The 19,180-nt window shown below is 41.8% G+C and overlaps 1 protein-coding gene across 1 annotated transcript; it reads left to right on the top strand.

Moving 5' to 3' along the window:
• The first annotated feature begins 15,348 nt into the window (after positions 1–15,348).
• On the top strand, positions 15,349–18,818 carry gpr37l1a (G protein-coupled receptor 37 like 1a). The gene is made up of 2 exons (XM_071915089.2): positions 15,349–16,177; positions 17,769–18,818. The coding sequence occupies exons 1-2, from the start codon at positions 15,491–15,493 to the stop codon at positions 18,816–18,818; spliced, it is 1,737 nt and encodes a 578-aa protein (XP_071771190.1). The 5' UTR covers positions 15,349–15,490.
• Positions 18,819–19,180: the final 362 nt, after the last annotated feature.

Here is a 19,180-nt window from a genome sequence, read left to right as displayed (position 1 = left end):
CAGCAAGCACAAGAGGATTGTAATAGTGTGCTTTGCCTACAGCAAGCACACTAATAACTGGGTGAATGTTCGTTAACCAACATGTTCATGTTCACAGTAAAGAGTTAATTAACCCCTGCACAACTGAAAAACATTTTCATGTTCGCGTTAGTCATGCATCATTAGCCATGCATCGTTAGCCATGCATGCTAACATTATCTACCTAAGTTTAAAGTTAACCAACGTTAGCTAGCCAGTATTAACAGGCTTTAAAAACTTATGTAACTTACTTGCACATCCATACATGATCCCGGAATGGTCTTCCTTTCTTGCCGATCGCATGAGCATTTCTGAACAGGATCTTCATCCTCTCCATATGGGCCGTCTTCATGCTAGACCTTAATAGCTTCCAAATTAAGTTTTAAGCACTTTTTCTTGCAGTTGTCCGGGGCGTAGAGTCGACAGTGGGAGCAATGCATTATTTGGCTAGACGGCTCTAACACAAGCCAGTCGCGCGACTTGCCTGCCTCATCATGTCGCCACTTCTCGTTGAAATATGTTTTTTTTTTATTTTGGGACATGACGTTGTCTCCTTATTTGGCAATGACACACCACCTGTACTGTTTTCATTATTAGTGTCCCCTGGCCTCTTCACGTCTGCTATATACCGCCACATTCTTCCACTTTCACAGTCTCAGTCGGCGTCAAGTTAACCCATAGAGCTAACCCCACAAAAACGAGCGAAAGAGTAGTGGTGATAACGCGATACACAACTTTCGAGATTTCATGTCAAAACTGTCAATTTCCAAATTGTGTCGTGAAGTAAGGTTAGGTGGTCATGCAAAGAAAAACAAGTACAGATCCTGTACAGGTCCACGGCGCGTGTGTTGAATACCACTAACTGCGACCACACTGATCCGTCGGAAAACAGACAGAATTATTGATGGATAGCTTTCTGTCCATTGGGCTGTTTTGGAATGTCAAGATGGTGTGAAAGGCAGAAATACATTAGCCTAGCTTTGCTCATAACGGTGCTACTTCATGGAAACAAGTTAAATTCACTTGAACACATTGTTTTATCACTCACATTGGGTTGAAAATAGGAAAGAATGTCTAGTTTCTTCTTTCTCGACATTTTCACAACACAACCTGTCAGCTCCGCAGCTCAGATTAAACTGTCTGTGCTTGTCATTTGATTGTGCGTTTGTTTATTGTGGGCCGTCATCCCGGTTGAGTGGAGTTTTCTGTTTTTAAGGACTGTGCCCGAAGGTCCAAACACCGCCCAGCCGGAAAACTTTGGTCATAAAAACGAACCAAGCCAGTAGTTTAAGCTCCTAAAACAGGTACAGCCACCGGTATTGTGTTTTTATTGTATTATTGTATTTATTTTTTCAGAACACGCGTTACGTCGTCAAATTCACTCCCGGAACAGCGTACCAAGCCGTGGGAAAAACATATCGGACATAATCAGAGAGGACAGTTACTGTGGGAACCGAGTTTAATACATCCATACTTTTAAAGGGTGTAACTCAATTGTGACTGAGTTTTGCCACACAAATTTACCAGCCACTGCCCAAAATAGGAATAAAACCATTTTAAAACAGTACCGGAGAATCCCACCCAATTTTTAAGACGATCCAATAAAATAGTGTGGTCGACTGTGTCGAAGGCCGCACTAAGATCTAAAAGAACTAAAACAGAGGTTTTTGCCAGCATCAGCAGCTAAAAGCAGGTCATTCAACACTTTGAGGAGCGCAGTCTCTGTACTATGATGTACTCTAAAAGGTCTCAAACAGACCATTCTTGCAAAGAAATCCAATTGCTCTGCTATAATCTTTTCTAAAACCTTAGAGAAAAAGGGTAGTTTAGAAATAGGTCTGTAGTTGTTTAATGAGTTAGGATCTAGGGATGGCTTCTTCAATAGCGGCTGAATGATAGCTTTTTTAAAAGACGCTGGGACAGTGCCAGACATAAGAGATGCATTAATTATAGATAAAATAAATGGGCAGATGGATGGATATACCTCTTTAAAAAATCTACCAGGTAAGACGTCAAGGGCACATGAGGAGGGATTCATTTTGGTTATAGCCTCAGTAAGGGTCTCAATAGAAACTGTTGTGGCGGACTCTATGGACATTATTCACCATAATCTGTGGTTTGGGTATGTTTAACACACACAGTTATATTGTGTGCTTCTCAGGGTTAAGTAGACACGGTCCCTTTAAGAAAGTCTGGTTTCCTGAGTCTGAAGTCAGCTCGACGTATGTTGTGTTTTTGAGCGCAAAGTAAATTGTCTTGCTCTGTGGTTAAAATAAATGACACACGAGTTGGTGTAGTCAATGAGAGAAGTTGTCCGTCTCAACTTTCCTGCCACTTCTACACTGTATCAAAAAAGTTAAAAGAATTAGACGAGGTAGCAGCCGTAACTGGCAAGGATCCGTCTTTTTTTTTGTTCACAAAGAAAGATACAAATTCTTCACACTTTTCTGGGGTGTGATCAATACTGGCAGAGGGGAGGGCATCAGTTGTACAACTGATTACATTAAATAGGACTCTTAAGTTATTACGATTTTTAAGAATAAGATCAGAGAAATAAAGCGCTCTGGCATTCTTGACCTCAGCATTGAAACTTTTCATTAAATCTTTTAAGGTTAAAAAATGGACTGTGAGTCTAGACCTTCTCCACCTCCGCTCAGCCTTGCGACACTCCGTCTTTAAGGCACGCAGATCCTCAGATAACCATGGATGTGAGGACTTGGAGTTTTTTTTATGTTTAAATGGGGCAATATGTTCCAGAATCATGGAGCAGGTGCTGTTAAAGTTGTTTAACATTAAGTCAACATCTTGAATAGGCCCCATTTCTAACGAGGAGGACCTGATAGCAGCAGAGAAATTGGTAGCAGTCGAAGCATTCAGTTCACAAAAAAAGGTCCATGTTGTTAGACAGGATGAAATCTTGACAGATGAAGGTTTTTTTGGAGAGGGACCTGATATTGAGTAGGCCGAAGGTGGCACTGTGTGTTTTACTACAATTGATTTGTACCAGGTTGTTGCTTGAGACTCTCTTGGGTCTAAAATTCTGTCTACGTAGATGAAAAGAAGAGTGTATAAGCATATCTTCTTGACACATGAGGGTCTAGGATGACTGCTATGGGCCAAGGTAGAGTCATTTTGTTTGCCAGCAGGACCCAGACTGCTAGAAATTTAGGTGAGGGTAGATTTCTGGGTAGGGTCTTGCTGAGGTGCTTGTCAGGGTAAGTTGAAAACTATGTGGTGAATAAAATTAGAGATCAACTGCTTGGTCCCTTTCCTGTTGGGATGAAGCGCATCCCTTCTGAATAGGTCCTGTTTAGTCCAAAAGTAATAATAGTAGTAATAAAACCATAGCCTGTTGCGGTGCAAAAGTTTTAAAGCCAGTGATGCAGACTGTAGAGGCGGCTAAAACGTTCATTGCTGTTCATCAGTGTTGGGATTGGGCCGGACAGAATACACTGTTTTCCTAGGCTCTCAATGGTTGAGGCTAATGATTCAAGCTCATAGTGAAGTTTGATTGATTGTCTGGCTATTACGTCATTAGTTCCTGCATGTACTATCACGGTGTGGACAGAGGGGTGGTGGTCAATGAGTGTGGGAATGAGCTTGATAAACTTCTCTACTTTACCACCAGAAAGACTGTAAGTAATGGCACCAGGGAGGTTGACAAATTTTATAATGGAGTCGCCAACAACCAGAATCACAGGTGGGCCATTATCACATCCACCGCTGTACAGAGGATGACTGTTTGGAGGTGGGAGGCTAGTAGCCGGACTGGCCGCAATGCTAGCCATGTTAGCCATGCTAGCAGGTCTGCTTCGCTCTGGGGGAGTGGCCTCGCCATCCAGGGCCAGGGGAGAGGCAGATGGGGGCACTGGACAGCTGGACACTACAGAGGGGGTAGCTTCAGGTGTGCTGGGCTCCGATGTAGGGCTTGACACCCGTTTTCTCCTGGGAGAGCCGGACTGGGAGCTGGAGGGGATGATGCCGCACGGAAGAGAACACTTCTTGGGGGCTGGTGTAAATCGGTCAGCTCCATTTATGGACGGCGATGCTAGGTTGTGAATGAGGTCAGCAAGGGGAGCAAAGTGGCTGGATAGCTGCAAGACCTCTTCATATCCCAGTGGATTGAAAAGAGGAAGTGAAACTCTTCTCCTACTTCTCACCACTGACGCCCAGGTGGAGCAGCCGGGAGCAGGGCTAACGACATCCTGGTGAGTTGCAATCTCCTCAGTCGAGGGTAGCTGGCTATTGGCAGGTTCCAGGCTAGCTAGCTGGGAACAGAGCTCTGTTTGTCGCTGAAGAAGGTCGTTGATGAGCTGCTCAATCGGTAGTAGTTTAGATTTGATGTAGGTGATTTCAGTGGTGGTTACCATTGTTAGAGGGTCGGACAGAGTCCGGTAGTAGATGCTGGGGAAACAGAAAACAGCTACAGCCAGTAAAGGGAGTAGTGGCAGTGGTAAATGCAACGGTGGAGGGCGTAGGAACCAAGCGGCGACACGGATGGGGACTTACACGCAAGGGCTCTGATTGGTTAAGGGGGCGTTGTTTCTCTAAGCCATATATTCAGACTGCAGTGATGCGTGCAATATCAAAGAAAAAACTATATGGCACTCAAAAAACGGTTATATCCCTCCAGAGCCAAGAAGAGAAAGGCAAAGAAGGCTCATGCTGAAGTTCAAGGTCGAGATAAAGGTAAGAAAATAACTCTTACTGAAATGTATATTTTCATTAATTAGCTAGCTTCCGGCTTTCTTCCTGACCAGACGCTCTCTGCTTTGCTCCTTGCCTGCTTATCTATTTTCAGCAATATTTTCCTTTTTTTTCCTGCTGACCAACTATTTTTTAAGTATTTTTTCTGTTGCTGTTCTTTTTTATCTTTTTATTTTTTATTTTTTATTGTTACTGTGGGAAAATGTCGATGGTTAAAGTTAGTGAGTCTTCCTCCTGCTCTGACTGTGCTGGCTGCCTTTGGTTATCACAGCAAATTGCTGAACTGGAAGGAATGATTTCCACACTTTATCAAATTCACCAGGATGAGCAGCTCATTGACACGCTGTTTGAGTCTTCAGCCCGCATTCCTCCTGTCAAACATCTGGCAAAAGTGCAGACTCCGAGACTGCGACCCATACTACGGACCTAGCCGACACTCTCCCCTGGCTTGACCCAGCCACAAATGGACCGTCTGCGGAGGCATCTCCTCCGCCACTCGCTACAGACCCGACCGACACCATCTCCTGGCCGCAATGTGGACTGGCCCTGGAGGCTTCCCCACCGCTACTCGCCATAGATATGGCCTATTGGCACAGCAAGGGTCTCTACACCTGGTGAGCTGTGGTCGGATGTTGTCCGCCGTAGGGGCAGAGGAGGAAACAACAAAAACAAGAGGAAACCCCAATACTCTCCCCAATACAATACACCCCCAGGACTGCAACTGGAGAACAGGTACAAAATACTCAGTGAGCCGGATCTAGTGACTGCTAATGCTAATAACGGTACTTCCATGCAAGGGATGCAGCCTATTACTAGCCGCAGAGCTAATGCTAATGCTAATGCTAGCACTGGTCCCGGTGCTAACGTTAATGCTGCTACCCCCAGGCACTCAACACAGCCGGCTACCTCCAGGCGGAAAATGCGGCCTGCTAATTCACATGCTAACCATGCTAGGTCGACAAATACCTATCGTCGGGAAAAATCTCACAATCAAGCCACTACTAAGCTACAACTCGTGAAACTTTACTTGTCGGGGATTCAATAACTAGAGATATCCAGAGTATGACGATGGTCAACTGCTTTCTTCCTAATGCTACAGTCAGGCGAGTAACCAAGCTGCTACCGGAGATCCTCTCCAGCCAACATAACGTGAAGAAGATTGTTGTTCACGCGGGATCATATGACGTTCTCCCCAGGAAACCATATGGATCTGAACTACTAAAAGAGGACTTCACCCACTTGATGGAGTTGCTAGGCAAGCTTCCTGTACAGGCATTTATCTCAGGCCCCATCCCGACACTCAACAGGGGAGCTGGAACTTTCAGCAGGCTCCTCAGTCTTAACACATGGCTGGCATCAGCTTGTGTTGCTCACAGGGTGAACTTTATTGACAATTTTAACATTTTCTGGGAGCAAAAAAAACCTTTTTTACAGGATGCTATTCATCCAAACTGGATTAGGAGTCATGTGCTTAGGGCCAACATGATACATGGACTTCAAAATCCCTCCTATGGATTGCTGGAAAAAATGCAAAGAAAGCCAGAGAAAGAAATAATGACAAATGTGAAGGACAAAAACATTGATAAGGAGCATGCGTCATCCCCCTCCACTCCCTCCACCCCCTCGACCCCTTGCTCCCCCTCCTCCTCCCTTTCCTCTGATATGTTTCTGGGCCTGACTGAAGCGATGGAGAAGAAACTCAACATGGCTATCAGACACATGACCCCACAGCGTGCTCCTGAGGCTCCCCAGTCTCCCCCCACCTCCCCCTTCAAGCAGGTCGCCAACAGCCTCAGGTCAAAACTAGGAGAAATGAATGAATTGCTAGTGGCTGCCACCAAGCGACACTCCAACCAATCAAACCTTCATCAGGCCACTACCAATTCCTCAGCCATGAGGACTGCGATTTGATACCGTCAGGGTCCCTGCCCCTGTCCTAGTAGCTTGTCCGATGTCTCTCTTACCAGGCATGGACCCATGGCTATATCCACTGGCCCCTTCCACCAGCCAGGAGGGATATTCTGGACAATTTTGGACTGATTCAGCATGTGTCAGGGCCCACCCACTGCAAGGGCCACACACTGGACTTAATTATGCACTCTTAGAAATCATTGTTCCAAAAGAGTTCTTTAGGGAGGGGTAAGGATCTACCTAGAACCATTTGCCTCTAAAGAACCCTTTTTTGTTTAAAATAAAAGTTAAGAAGTGACATAATTCAAATGAAATCATGAAATAGAATTGCAATTTCAATTCCCATATATGACAGTGTAATATACGACAACATGACAATTAAAATGAAATAATCCAAATTTCATTTTCATTTACATATTCGAAAAGCATTATTACTGCCAAAATGAAAATGAAATAATCCAGATTTCATTTTCATTTATATATTCGAAAAGCATTATTACTGCCAAAATGAAAATGAAATAATCCAGATTTCATTTTCGTTTACATATTCGAAAAGCATTATTACTGCCAAAATGAAAATGAAATAATCCAGATTTCATTTTCATTTACATATTCGAAAAGTATTATTACTGCCAAAATTAAAATTAAAATGAAATAATCCAGATTGCATTTTCATTTACATGTTTGAAAAGCATTATTACTGCCAAAATTAAAATTAAAATGAAAAAATCCAGAATTCCATGCAGTGAATTCAGGACGATTGAACTTGCTGGATGCAGACATCAGCTGTAAAGCTGATGCGGTCTGTTGGCATCTTGGCTGCAGAAGCCTACAGTCCAGACAATAGTGTTCCCATCTCTCCCTGGTAGTTTAATTTAGTTCCATAGTTTAAGTGTCCAATGACTTTTGTGTTTATCATATTGCCTACATATTTAAATATTGTATTGGGAAAATGTATAAACTAGGCATAATCAGCCATATCAATGATGAATTTTAATTTCTGCTTGTGTATTTTGAGGCTTTGTGCTTAAGTTGGGGTTGAGGCGATGTGGAGGGGGGAGAGGCGGAGGCGTGGCCGTACAAGCATTGCTGGCTAAAATTAATTTGAAAATATTTTTGGCTTGGCGAGTCATGTCATGATCTTACTGTGAAGGATAGCCACGGTAGAATATAGATATAGGGGAAAGACTGGCAGACAATTAGGTAAAACTTTTTTTTTTCTCCAACCGAGGGTGCCGCTCCAGATTGTTCCGGCCCAATTTAACCCCTAATTATAAGTAGGATGAAGTTGCAGGCTCTTTTCATGGTAACCTTGTACAAATCAAGATGTTATCAATGTGTTAAGGTTTGGTGTGGATGGTGAAGAAGAAGAATGCTGTAAAGCCTCCTGAATTAAACAAGCTGTCTCCCGCTAGAACTCGGCCTAGCTTTTCAGCATCTTGGCATATGAGTTAGAGTAGTTCTTGGTTGCAAGCAGTGGACTGATCTAGTCTAGTGGGCGGTTCTACAACATTCAACCAATACGGATGCTACGGATATTAGATCCCACCCACTGGCTTTGATGGGTGAGTTTGACAGATTTTGAAATCTTTCAAACTCACTCATCAAACCAGTGGGCGGGATCAAAACCAGTGGCCGGGATCTGATTGGTCAGATTCTGGTCTGGTGGGCGGTTCTACAACATTCAACCAATCAGATGATCCCACCCACTGGTTTTGATGGGTGAGTTTGACAGTTTGCATTTTCATTTCCATTTTGGCAGTAATAATGCTTTTCGAACATGAAAATGAAAATGAAATTTGGATTTTTTTCATTTTAATTTTAATTTTGGCAGTAATAATGCTTTTCAAACATGTAAATGAAAATGAAATCTGAATTATTTCATTTTCATTTCCATTTTGTCGCATATTATGCTGTCATATATGGGAATTGAAATTGCAATTCTATTGCATGATTTCATTTGAATTATGTCACTTCTCAATTTCAATTTCATTTTAAATATGGCATGGTTATACTTTGGAGTGCATGGAAAATTAAATGTCAATGGATTTTTCATTTTCATTTTCATTTTGGCAGTAATAATGCTTTTTCAAACGTAAATGAAAATGAAATTTGGATTATTTCATTTTCATTTTGTCACATATGCTGTCATATATGGGAATTGAAATTGCAATTCTATTTCATGATTTCATTTGAATTATGTCACTTCTCAACTTCCATATGGTTTAAGTGTTGCCAGAATTTATACGTTTTCCTTTTAATATGTATATGGAGGGGGAACAGTACTACTACTACTATTGCTACTACTACTACTACTGCTACTATCTCTCTCTCTCTCTCTCTCTCTCTTTTCTTGGAGCCAGGTCTGCCTGTGGCGGCCTCTCTCGATGGCGAGGCTGTGCTCACTGAGTCTGTACAGAGTCAAGGATTTCCTTAGTGTTAGATCAGTCACAGTGGTCAGGTATTCTGCCACTGTGTATTCTCTGTTTAGGGTCAAATAGCATTCCAACTTGCTCTGGTTGTTGATTATTTCCAATGTGTCAGATAGTTTTCTTTTTGTTTACTTATAATTTGCTTTAGTCTAATGGGGTTTCTGTCTGGGGGCTCTGCTTGTGTTTGTGAACAGAGTCCCAGAACCAGCTGGCTGAGGGGGGGGGGGTCTCTCTAGAGCCTCTCTGTAGGTGAGGGCTTTGTTATGGAGCGTGTCAGGGTCACTTTCTCTTAGGTGATTATAAAATTTAAATGCTCTCTTTTGGATTTTGATAATTAGTGGGTATCATCCTAATTCTTTCTCTGTCTCTCTCACGTTGTCGGACACACACACACACACACACACACACACACACACACACACACACACAGCCCGATGCCTTAAATTGAATTAAATACATGCATTTCTCCAATATGACAGTTCATGCACGGATTATAAAAGTTGCATTCTTTCCAGCTCTCTCTCTCTCTCTGTTTCTCTGTTTCTCTCGCTCTCTCTCTCTCTCTCTCTCTCTCTCTCAAATTCAAATAAGCTTTACTGTCAGGGCAAGACAATTTCTGTTGCCAGAGCATTAGCAAGAATATAATCATCAACAATAAACAATCATATTAAGAAGTCAAATATTATACATATTAAAATATTATAATAGTGCATATTGTACAACGACAATTGCTATCTGTTCATGTTCATTCAGATAGCTTGGAAATATATATATAAATCAATATTAATAATAAAATAAATGTATAGTAGCACAGAGAGCAGAGAATATTTCTTTCAATTTAGGGTCATAGGTTTCTCTTATCTTATCACTGGACATGAGAACAGAAAGTGTATTTCTGTCTCTATTTCCATGAGATTGCAGTGCTGCAGAGCCTCTGGTCTTTGGTTTTCCAGTTTTATTTCAAACCTGGAAACCTAAAGACCAAACCTGGAATCCCAAAGAACAAACCTGGAAGGTTTTTTTTCAATTTCCAGGTTATGGTCCCCAATTCTATATTTCCTAAAAATGTTTCTTTCTTTAACTTCATGAATGCTAATGTATTTGGCCAATTTCATTTGTCTGTGAACTGTGTGATGGCACTGTGTGTGTCTCTTGGTGTGTTTTGGTCTCTTGGTGTGTGTTGGTCTCTAGGTGTGTGTCTTGGTGTTGACATGCTGCTGAGGTCTGATACCAGCTGGTTCAGGGAACCACATTGTAGGGAATGCTGGTTGCAGAGAAGGGCTTGATATTTTAATGATTGCTGGTCTGATTGGTTTAAGTGTTGCCAGAATTTGTAAGTTTTCCTTTTAATATGTATATGGACAGGGAACAGTTCTATTATTGCTACTACTACTACTACTATTAGGCTACTACTACTGCTACTGCTACTACTATTACTACTACAACTACTACTACTGCTACTGCTACTACTACTACTAGGCTACTGCTACTACTATTACTACTACTACTACTACTGCTACTACTAGGCTACTACTACTACTGCTACTACTATTACTACTACTACTACTACTACTGCTACTGCTACTACTACTACTAGGCTACTACTGCTACTGCTACTATTACTACTAGGCTACTGCTACTACTACTACTACTGCTACTACTATTACTACCACTACTACTACTACTACTACTACTGCTACTACTATTACTATTACTACTACTACTACTGCTACTGCTACTACTACTACTAGGCTACAACTACTACTACTACTACTACATTGCTACTACTGCTACCACTTCTATCACTACTACTAGTTCTACTGCAACTACTACCACTACCTAGTGCATGTACAAACACCAAGTCAAAGGGACTGTTGCTAGGACAGCAAGCACACTTAAATTTTCTTCAGAAAATGTAGCCTTTTCTAGTTATCTTTAAACTAGCAATGTCATTAAAAGAATAGTTTGCCCAAAATTGAACATTTTGTCATTATTTACTCCCCCTCATGTCAGTCAAAACACTGGTGAAGTTTGTATGTCCACATAACACCCAGCGAGTTAGCTAACGCAGCTCCATGTTGGTTAAATTTACATTACATGATTAAACTTGAGCAAAGTTCTGAGCTCACTCATAGTATATTAAACACACTATATATCATAGCAAATAGTTGTAGCTGTTTTCATGTTTAGATGTAAAGGCCATTCATTGAACACAGGTCTAGTCTTTGTTCTTGCTCTCAGAATGCCAAGTGTTCTTTTATTGGTACCAAAAAAAAATGCTGTCAAATTGACCATGTTTTCTCAGATGGTCAATGCCGTTCTCCAGACCAACCCAAAGGGTGAAGAAATCTTCACTGAATATGAAAAAAACTAAGACGCTGACAAACTGAACTTTTTCAAAAACAACTCAGATAAGTTAATGCATGTAAATGTATAGCCTCTGTTTTAAAAGGAGGATCCCACCATCAAGCATGCCATCTAATTATGCACTTGGAATTGTCACTTTGTTTCCATACCTCCAAGATCAATACTCTGAAAAAGTATGCTTAAGTTTGTATATTAATGTCTTACTTTATTTTCTGTGGTTTCTACATAAATTTCATAATTTTTTGATTCATTGCCAATCTGGCAAGTGTTGCATTATTTTAGAAGCATAATCTTGTATGGTGTTTTGAAATATTTGTATGAATGCACATGTATTTAATGTGTGTATGTGTATGTTGACACAAACAGTAATAGTGGCTACCTTGAGTGGAGGAGAAAGACCATCCAGCGTAACACTGCTGTAGGCAGCCAGAGGCGTTCCAGCTCTACCTATCAATGTCGTCAGAAAACTTGTCGAGAATGTCTCCTAACCAGTGAACAGCTGTTTGGTGATGAATATAGGGAGGCAATATCTACACTGAAGCACTCAACTGATGAGTCTGTGGTTAAAGAGAGGATGTGAGCCACATTCCAGTACAGGCAGAGACTGGTGCATGATGAGGATGTATCTTCTTCAGTCCTGGAGGTCTTCCCTCATTTCCTTGACACACCTGGATTGGTAAGAAACTGATCTAAATATTGAAATTTGAAAGGGAAGATACAACTGACAGAGTAGAGCAATCTTGCCTCTTTGTTTAAGATTAAACAAGATTTCTGCATGATGTTTGGAGCGGAAGTATCTGGCAGTATTGTATGTTATCGTAGACTGCGAGACTCTGCGCTCTAATGTGTCTGTTGAAGAGCTCCTGTCAGCGCAACTCAATCCTGAAGATAGTTATGGTGAGTTTTAATAATTTTGCTTTCCCAAAACCTTTTCAGAAGCCATTTCAATGGTTATTGAATGAATAGTTTTATTTATATATTATGCTTGTATTTTCTTCTAACCTTTTGAAGGATGGCACAGTGATATGTCAGCAATACTTTTGTTACTACATCTACTCCCCCCCTACCTCATAAGAAGACTGCTAAGATCAGCTCAGCACAAGCTGCCAACCATCTTGTATATGACCACCTTACCATCTGAGGGTATGTAAGATTTGATGTTGTCTCCTATCAATTGTGGACCTGTGTTTTATTTAATATGCCTTTGGGCTGAAAAATTGTGGGACTTCCATTAATCCCATCAGAATTTTTGACTTTTGAACTTTTGACCTGCAGGAACTGCATTGACCAAGAGCCAAATTACAAACAAAAAATGTGATTTTCATTATTATACACAGTTGTCCCAATGATCTGCATAAGATGATATCTTGCATGTGTAGGCTGGCATAGGATGAAGACACGGCCCACGAGTCAAGGAACTTAGAGCAAGACTGCTGCAGCATGACACTTGACCTGATTGCCATCCTTTCACTGGAATATGTTTACATGTTTTATCTGTAAAGTACACCACAAAAGTTGTGCATTGCTTTGTCAGCATGTTAAATTTCACCATGGTTTATATCCGGGAGAAACATCGCGTTTGAAATGTGGAGAGCCAGGATGTACTTCATCTTTTTGCACTTACAGTGGCTTCAGGAAGCACCTCAACACTGTACACAAGGACTCTGTTAAAATTGATAAAGATATTCACCACAGAGCGTTTGCATGGCAGGTGGTGAGCGCTCAAACTGGCCTTCCAGGTTTGTTCTTAGTTCCTGCTCAACAAGAGACACGCCCACAAGACAATGCATTCTTGTGAATGCTGCTTCATAGGCAAAATCCACCCTAAAACAATTGAACAGTGTTAAAAACAGCTATTGGCAATGTACCTTGCATTTCTGAGTTAATCTTGTGGTTTGGCAGTGTATTTGCCTTATTCCTGTGGATAACTGACCAAACCATAACTCCTGAAATGCACTGAACATCACAGATTGATGATACATAACAGTGGAAGAGTATCCAACCTGAACTGATTTTAATGAGATATTTTGATCAGATTGCTACGGAATTGGACTAGGGCCACATGTGAAAAATTTATTTGAGTTCTGATTTTTAAGTCAGAATTCTGACTTTAAACATTTTTCACATGTGGCCCTAATCCTCTTCTGTAGATTCCACACAGGTTCCTTCCTCTGACAAAAACTGCCTTCCCATGAATGAAATGCATGAAACTTTGCAGAGTAGTCCGGTTCAATCCAAAATGATGCATAGGCCTACTGTAATATGGGGCCAATATCCAAAGTTTAAAATGTGACACCAAACCAGCTTCCACACAATCAGCAGATGCTCAACATTAAAAGTCACATAAGGTTTTAAAAAACATTTTTTAATTGAGCCCACAGCAAAATTTGAATGAATCGTTGGCCCCAATGACCTGAAATTTGAAAAGTGTGTTCATTGGACATGTCTTCACTTTTAAGTTTGCAAAAAGCTCAGAGATCAGTCAAAAGATGGACAGAATATTAATCCATCTGCATTTCATACTATTCATATGTCCACCTTAATCTCCCACACTTTGCTCAATAACTCAGTTATACATCATAGTAAAGTACATCTGAATCTGTATCAGTAGCTTTTTGTCCATTTTGCCAAATAGAAAGTACAGACCACAAGTGACCTGCACAAACGAAATGCCATAATTTGTCCATTAGGGGGCGCTATAATTAGGTGTCATACTTAAAGCATACTTCAAGCCCCCGCTATTCCTACCACACTGACACCTGAAACTTGGAACATACATGCATTTCCTCATGCTGAACAAAGTATATCATTATTATTATTATCCTGGATTTTATTGGAGAGTTTTAGTGTCCCATGATGGTCTAAATGCTGTTTCAGAGGCTTTCCCACCTTGACAAGAGTGAAATTCCAGGGGCAACACTGAAAACATGGAATTATTTGGCATGAAAACTGTCAAATGGTTAAAGAAATTGTAAATCATCACAAAATATCGGCTGTTTCAATAGCTTCAATCCAGACATATCAGCATCCATCCATGTAACTACCCTGTATCTGACTTTGAGTTAAACACTTACAAATCTTGAAGGGAAGCGGAGTTATGTCAGTTTGTAGTAATAATTTGTAATAAATACATTTGTAATAAATTGCAAACAGTCTTTCTCTCATGTAGTTCTAACCAGCAAGCATCCTTATCTTTTCAGAGAATATAGGTCAATGTGCCTATGGTCTACAGCCAGGAGGAGGCGCACTTCCTCCATGTTGCTCAAATAAGAATAAATGAGCTGCGTCAAGCTGTCAGTTTGCCAGAACAAGACCGGAAGTAGGACGATTCAGCCTTCACAAAAAAAATAATAATAATAAAAAGTAAAGTAAAAATGGCTGACTTGACACCAGGACATGAACCTTCATTGCACAGCTTTTAGGAACAAATGTGACACTGATAGGCTAAAATGGACTAATAGACATCTTTCCAAGTTATCTGGTTTAAGTTTGATGTTTGAGTTTTTTTGTGAGTTTTGAGTCTAACAGATGGCTACAGGCTCTGTGTGAAGCTTATCAGTTTAATATTCAGATTCAGAATAAAATGTAGCATTTAAAATTGAGTGCATTATTATAAAACCTTGATGTGTTGCCCATTAGATAAATGTAAAATTGAGATTTAAAAAAAAAAAGCTCAGGGCATTTTGGCAGCCTAGATGCTTATTCCAGCATTGCATTACATGAGTTAATATATATGTTGTAAAATGAAACTTTACTTTATGGCACTCAAAAAATATTTAAACGCATGTTCATTGATAAGGCTTTTATTTTTAAATCTGTGACCGGAAGTGCGATGTTGTATTCTGGCTAGCTTGACACTAGTGAATAACGGGCGCTCAAGTTTGACCGAGACTCAAAACTTCTCCATCAGGGCCAGTGGAAGGGCGGACTATGGACAGTTAAATACAGCCTTACGTCCATTTTTGTTACCGAGGAGGCCAATTCTACAATTGTAGCACATGTCTTTGAAAGAGGCAAATACTACAAATCAGCACCATACAGTTCAACGGTAAAATATGACAGCCTTTTTTGCTTTGCTGCTGCTTTTTCTGAGGACTGTGGAACTCCGTCATGTCGGACCTTCTCAAACAGCCGTGGGCGTCCATCAGGGCTCCGCGCTGGAGACACATTATATGCAGGACGATACCGGCGCACTGGCTGCGGGAACAGATGAGTCCGATTCCCGGGGAAGGGCTTCGACGAATCGGTTTGAAAGTTTGAGAATCGCCGAGAAGGAATCCGTAGCCAAACTGAGGCGAATCCCCCGAGGAGCGAAGGATGGAAGCTCCAGGAAAAGAGATCCACATTCCTCAAACAGTTACCAGCATCCGCGACCCCACGACCCGGACGGTTACTTCACCACACCCCAGAGCGACCATCACAGAGGGATCCCGGGTAACTTCTCGTCGGCCCGTGGCACGGTGTTCCTCCACAGCCCGCTGTTCCCGGTCACCGACGGCTCCTACGCGGTCATGCTGCTCGCACTGGTCCTCTTCGCGGCGGGCATCGTGGGGAACCTCGCGCTCATGTGCATCGTGTGGCATAACTACTATCTGAAGAACGCGTGGAACAGCATCCTGGCGGGTTTGGCATTCTGGGATTTCCTAGTGCTGTTCTTCTGCCTTCCCGTGGTCGTCTTCCACGAGCTTACTGCGAAAAGGTTGCTAGGGGACGTTTCTTGTCGGCTCGTGCCCTATATGGAGGTGAGGAAAAGGTTGTTGCGTGCGCGTGAAGGGCGGGTTGTCACGTTGCAATGGTAATGCTGATGATGGAGCACCTTTTATACTGAAAAAAGGTGGAAAGACTATCAACATAATATCGTACTCATGTAGAATTGCTGTCAATTTGCTGAAATCTTACAAAAGAAGTAAAATGAATGGTGTAAAACTATAGTAAAAAAAAAAAAAAAGTATAATGTGGGTAAAGCTCATTTAAAATGTAGCCTTCTCAAAAAAAAAAGTTGTTTGTTAAACAGAACAGACATTGTTAATCACCAAAACCAGAGTTAGGGTTGATCTTTCCCAATGTAAAAAAGACTAGGGAACTCATAGGCCCTAGTTCATGTGATACTGCTAAAGTTTTAGACTCACTTTAGAGTTCTAAAAAAAAATAGTTAATTCATGTTTTTATTGAATCTGTGCTAAAATAATAATAATAATAAAAACACACAATTAGGCTACACAAAAAGCTACTCAATTCCAGTAACAAGCTTAAATGCAATTTATTACTTCCACCCTTGGGTAGAACATACATTGCATTACTTTAAAACACATGCATATGCATTATGTTAATAACAGTATATGTTGTGTCAACATGTGTTTCTGTTGTGTTGGAAACTTTAACACTTATGTGTGTAGTTCCAAGCTAGAGTCCCATCCTTTCTATAGTTTGGTGTCCTGAGTTTCCTCTCATTCTTCTTCTTGTGTTCAGGGCACCGCTGATACACACAACTTGCAGTATAAGTAAAATAAAATATAATGTTAAATTCAAGTTATCACATTGATCAAATAATATCTTGTCAGTTCCTATGACTAATAATTTATAACACTGAGCAAATAATAATAATAATATGTCTTGTCACAAGTTATTGCTTTACTTTCTTCCCAGAAATGTTCAGTTGCATAGCAGCAGGTTTGGAAGTTTTGGTGGTTAATAGTATTAGATGCAGGGACTTTAGCATTGAGGCCTCTGTACTGTATGTGGATATAATCTTATAGATTTTGTTTTCTATTACAGGACATTTGAATAGGCCTATGTATCTATGCCCTCTGTGCAGATGGGTCTGGTTCAACTTCAGAGTGCATTTAATCACTGAAGGGGAGTGTTAATAGTTGGTAATTACTGCTTTGTATATAGCAGTCTTTAAAACAGGTCAGGCGCCAGCCCCTTCTGTGCTCTGTTAGTTAACCTATTTTCATGCTAATTAGCGGTCTGTCTTAATTATCTAGAGGGGTGGTCTCAACTAAAGAGGTCATTAAGCACTTAAGGAAGGAGGGGATGTGGGTCATATGCCTCTGTAATGATAGTCTACGGTCTTTTTTGGCCAAGACCAGAGGCTACAATGTGCATAATGTATTTTCTTTATTGCTTGTGGCTTTTTCATAGTTGTCCCCAGTCTATAATAGCTGTGACAACACTGTTGTTTTAACCGTGTGGAAAGAACTTGATTCACAGTTTACACAATCACTCTCTCCTGCCTCTCTACCTTTCTCCTCTCCTCCCCCCATTTCTACCCCAACCCACTTGTACCATTCTTCTTCATTTCCGCACATCCCTCTTTCATTTCTTTGCTAGGTGACCTCCCTGGGCGTGGCCACCTTCAGCCTATGTGCCCTGAGTATTGATCGCTTCCATGCGGCTACTAGTCCCAGGCCACTCCAGATGCCCCAGGTTGAGCCCTGTCAGTCCATCTTAGCCAAGCTATCCGTTATCTGGGTGGGCTCCATGGTCCTGGCCGCGCCTGAACTGCTGCTCTGGCAACTCACCCAGGAAGCTGTCAGCAGCTCCACCATAACTCAAAATGCCAGCCCGCCGGCAGCTACAGCTGGCCTCCAGGAAACCCAACCAGGAGGCTCACTGGCGGCTACCTCTAGAGCTCAAACAGGTGTTTTTTTGGTGGATATGTGTATCCGCCAGCCCTCCATGGACCTTCCAGAGAATATGTATTCTCTGGTGCTGACCTACCATGAGGCTCGTATGTGGTGGTACTTTGGCTGCTACTTCTGTTTGCCGCTACTCTTCACATTGGCCTGCGACTTAGTGACAAGGCACGTATTAGCCCAACACACCCTGCAGAAGCAGGGCAGCAGCAAGGTAACAGGCGGATGCACTTCCTCTTCCTCTTCAACTAAGAAGAAGCAGCATATGAAAAGGGAGCAGAGGCTGAGTTCGACCGTGACTGCATTGGCCATCATGTACGCCACGTGTAACCTGCCGGAGAACGCTTGTAACATCACCCTGGCGTACATCTCCACCCCTGTCTCCGTGGCAACCGAGGCTCTCTTGGCTCTGATTGGCCAGTTCCTGTTGTTTGTGCGTTGCTCAGCAACACCGGTGTTGCTGCTGTGCCTGTGTCGTTCGCTCGGCCAGGCCTTCATGGATTGCTGCTGCTGCTGTTGTGAAGAGTGCATCCCCGACGGCGCCTCCTCTTCATCCTCCTCTGCCTCCACCACCGCCACCTCCACCTCCCCCTCCACTCTCTCGTCTCCCACATCCCCCTCTCCGTCCTCCCTCTCTCCCTCTTCCACCAAGGAGGAGAAGCTGAAGATCGTCTCGGGGACAACACCAGCAATCTACTATGACAAGGCAAAAGACTCCTCAGTGGCTATTGGGACCCCCTGTTGAGGTCCTTGTCTGCTGTTTTACCACGCCTCTGTTTAATCTCAGACTGTATGAACTGTGGAGCCACCATAGGAGGAGAAACTCATCAGGCTAGGGTTAGACCGATATATGGGTTTGACAATATTTGGGTATGATATCATCCTTTTATTAAAATGGGACCTGGTCCAGTCAGTGTCATCCACCTCTGATATAATATGATATAGTTTGATTACACATTTATTGTAGAGTTGATCAATATTACACTGGCTGTAAATGGGTGACACTTTGATCAGATCAGCCATTTTGATCAGATACCACAAGTGTACATGAATATGTTATTGGTATTATTATTATTATTATCATAATCCTGGGTTTCAGTGGAGCTC

This window comes from Centroberyx gerrardi, chromosome 5, assembly GCF_048128805.1.
Source record: "Centroberyx gerrardi isolate f3 chromosome 5, fCenGer3.hap1.cur.20231027, whole genome shotgun sequence".
Taxonomy (NCBI): Eukaryota; Metazoa; Chordata; class Actinopteri; order Beryciformes; family Berycidae; genus Centroberyx; species Centroberyx gerrardi.
The sequence above is the reverse complement of the archived record's forward strand: the minus strand, read 5'-3'. Positions and strand labels throughout refer to the sequence as shown.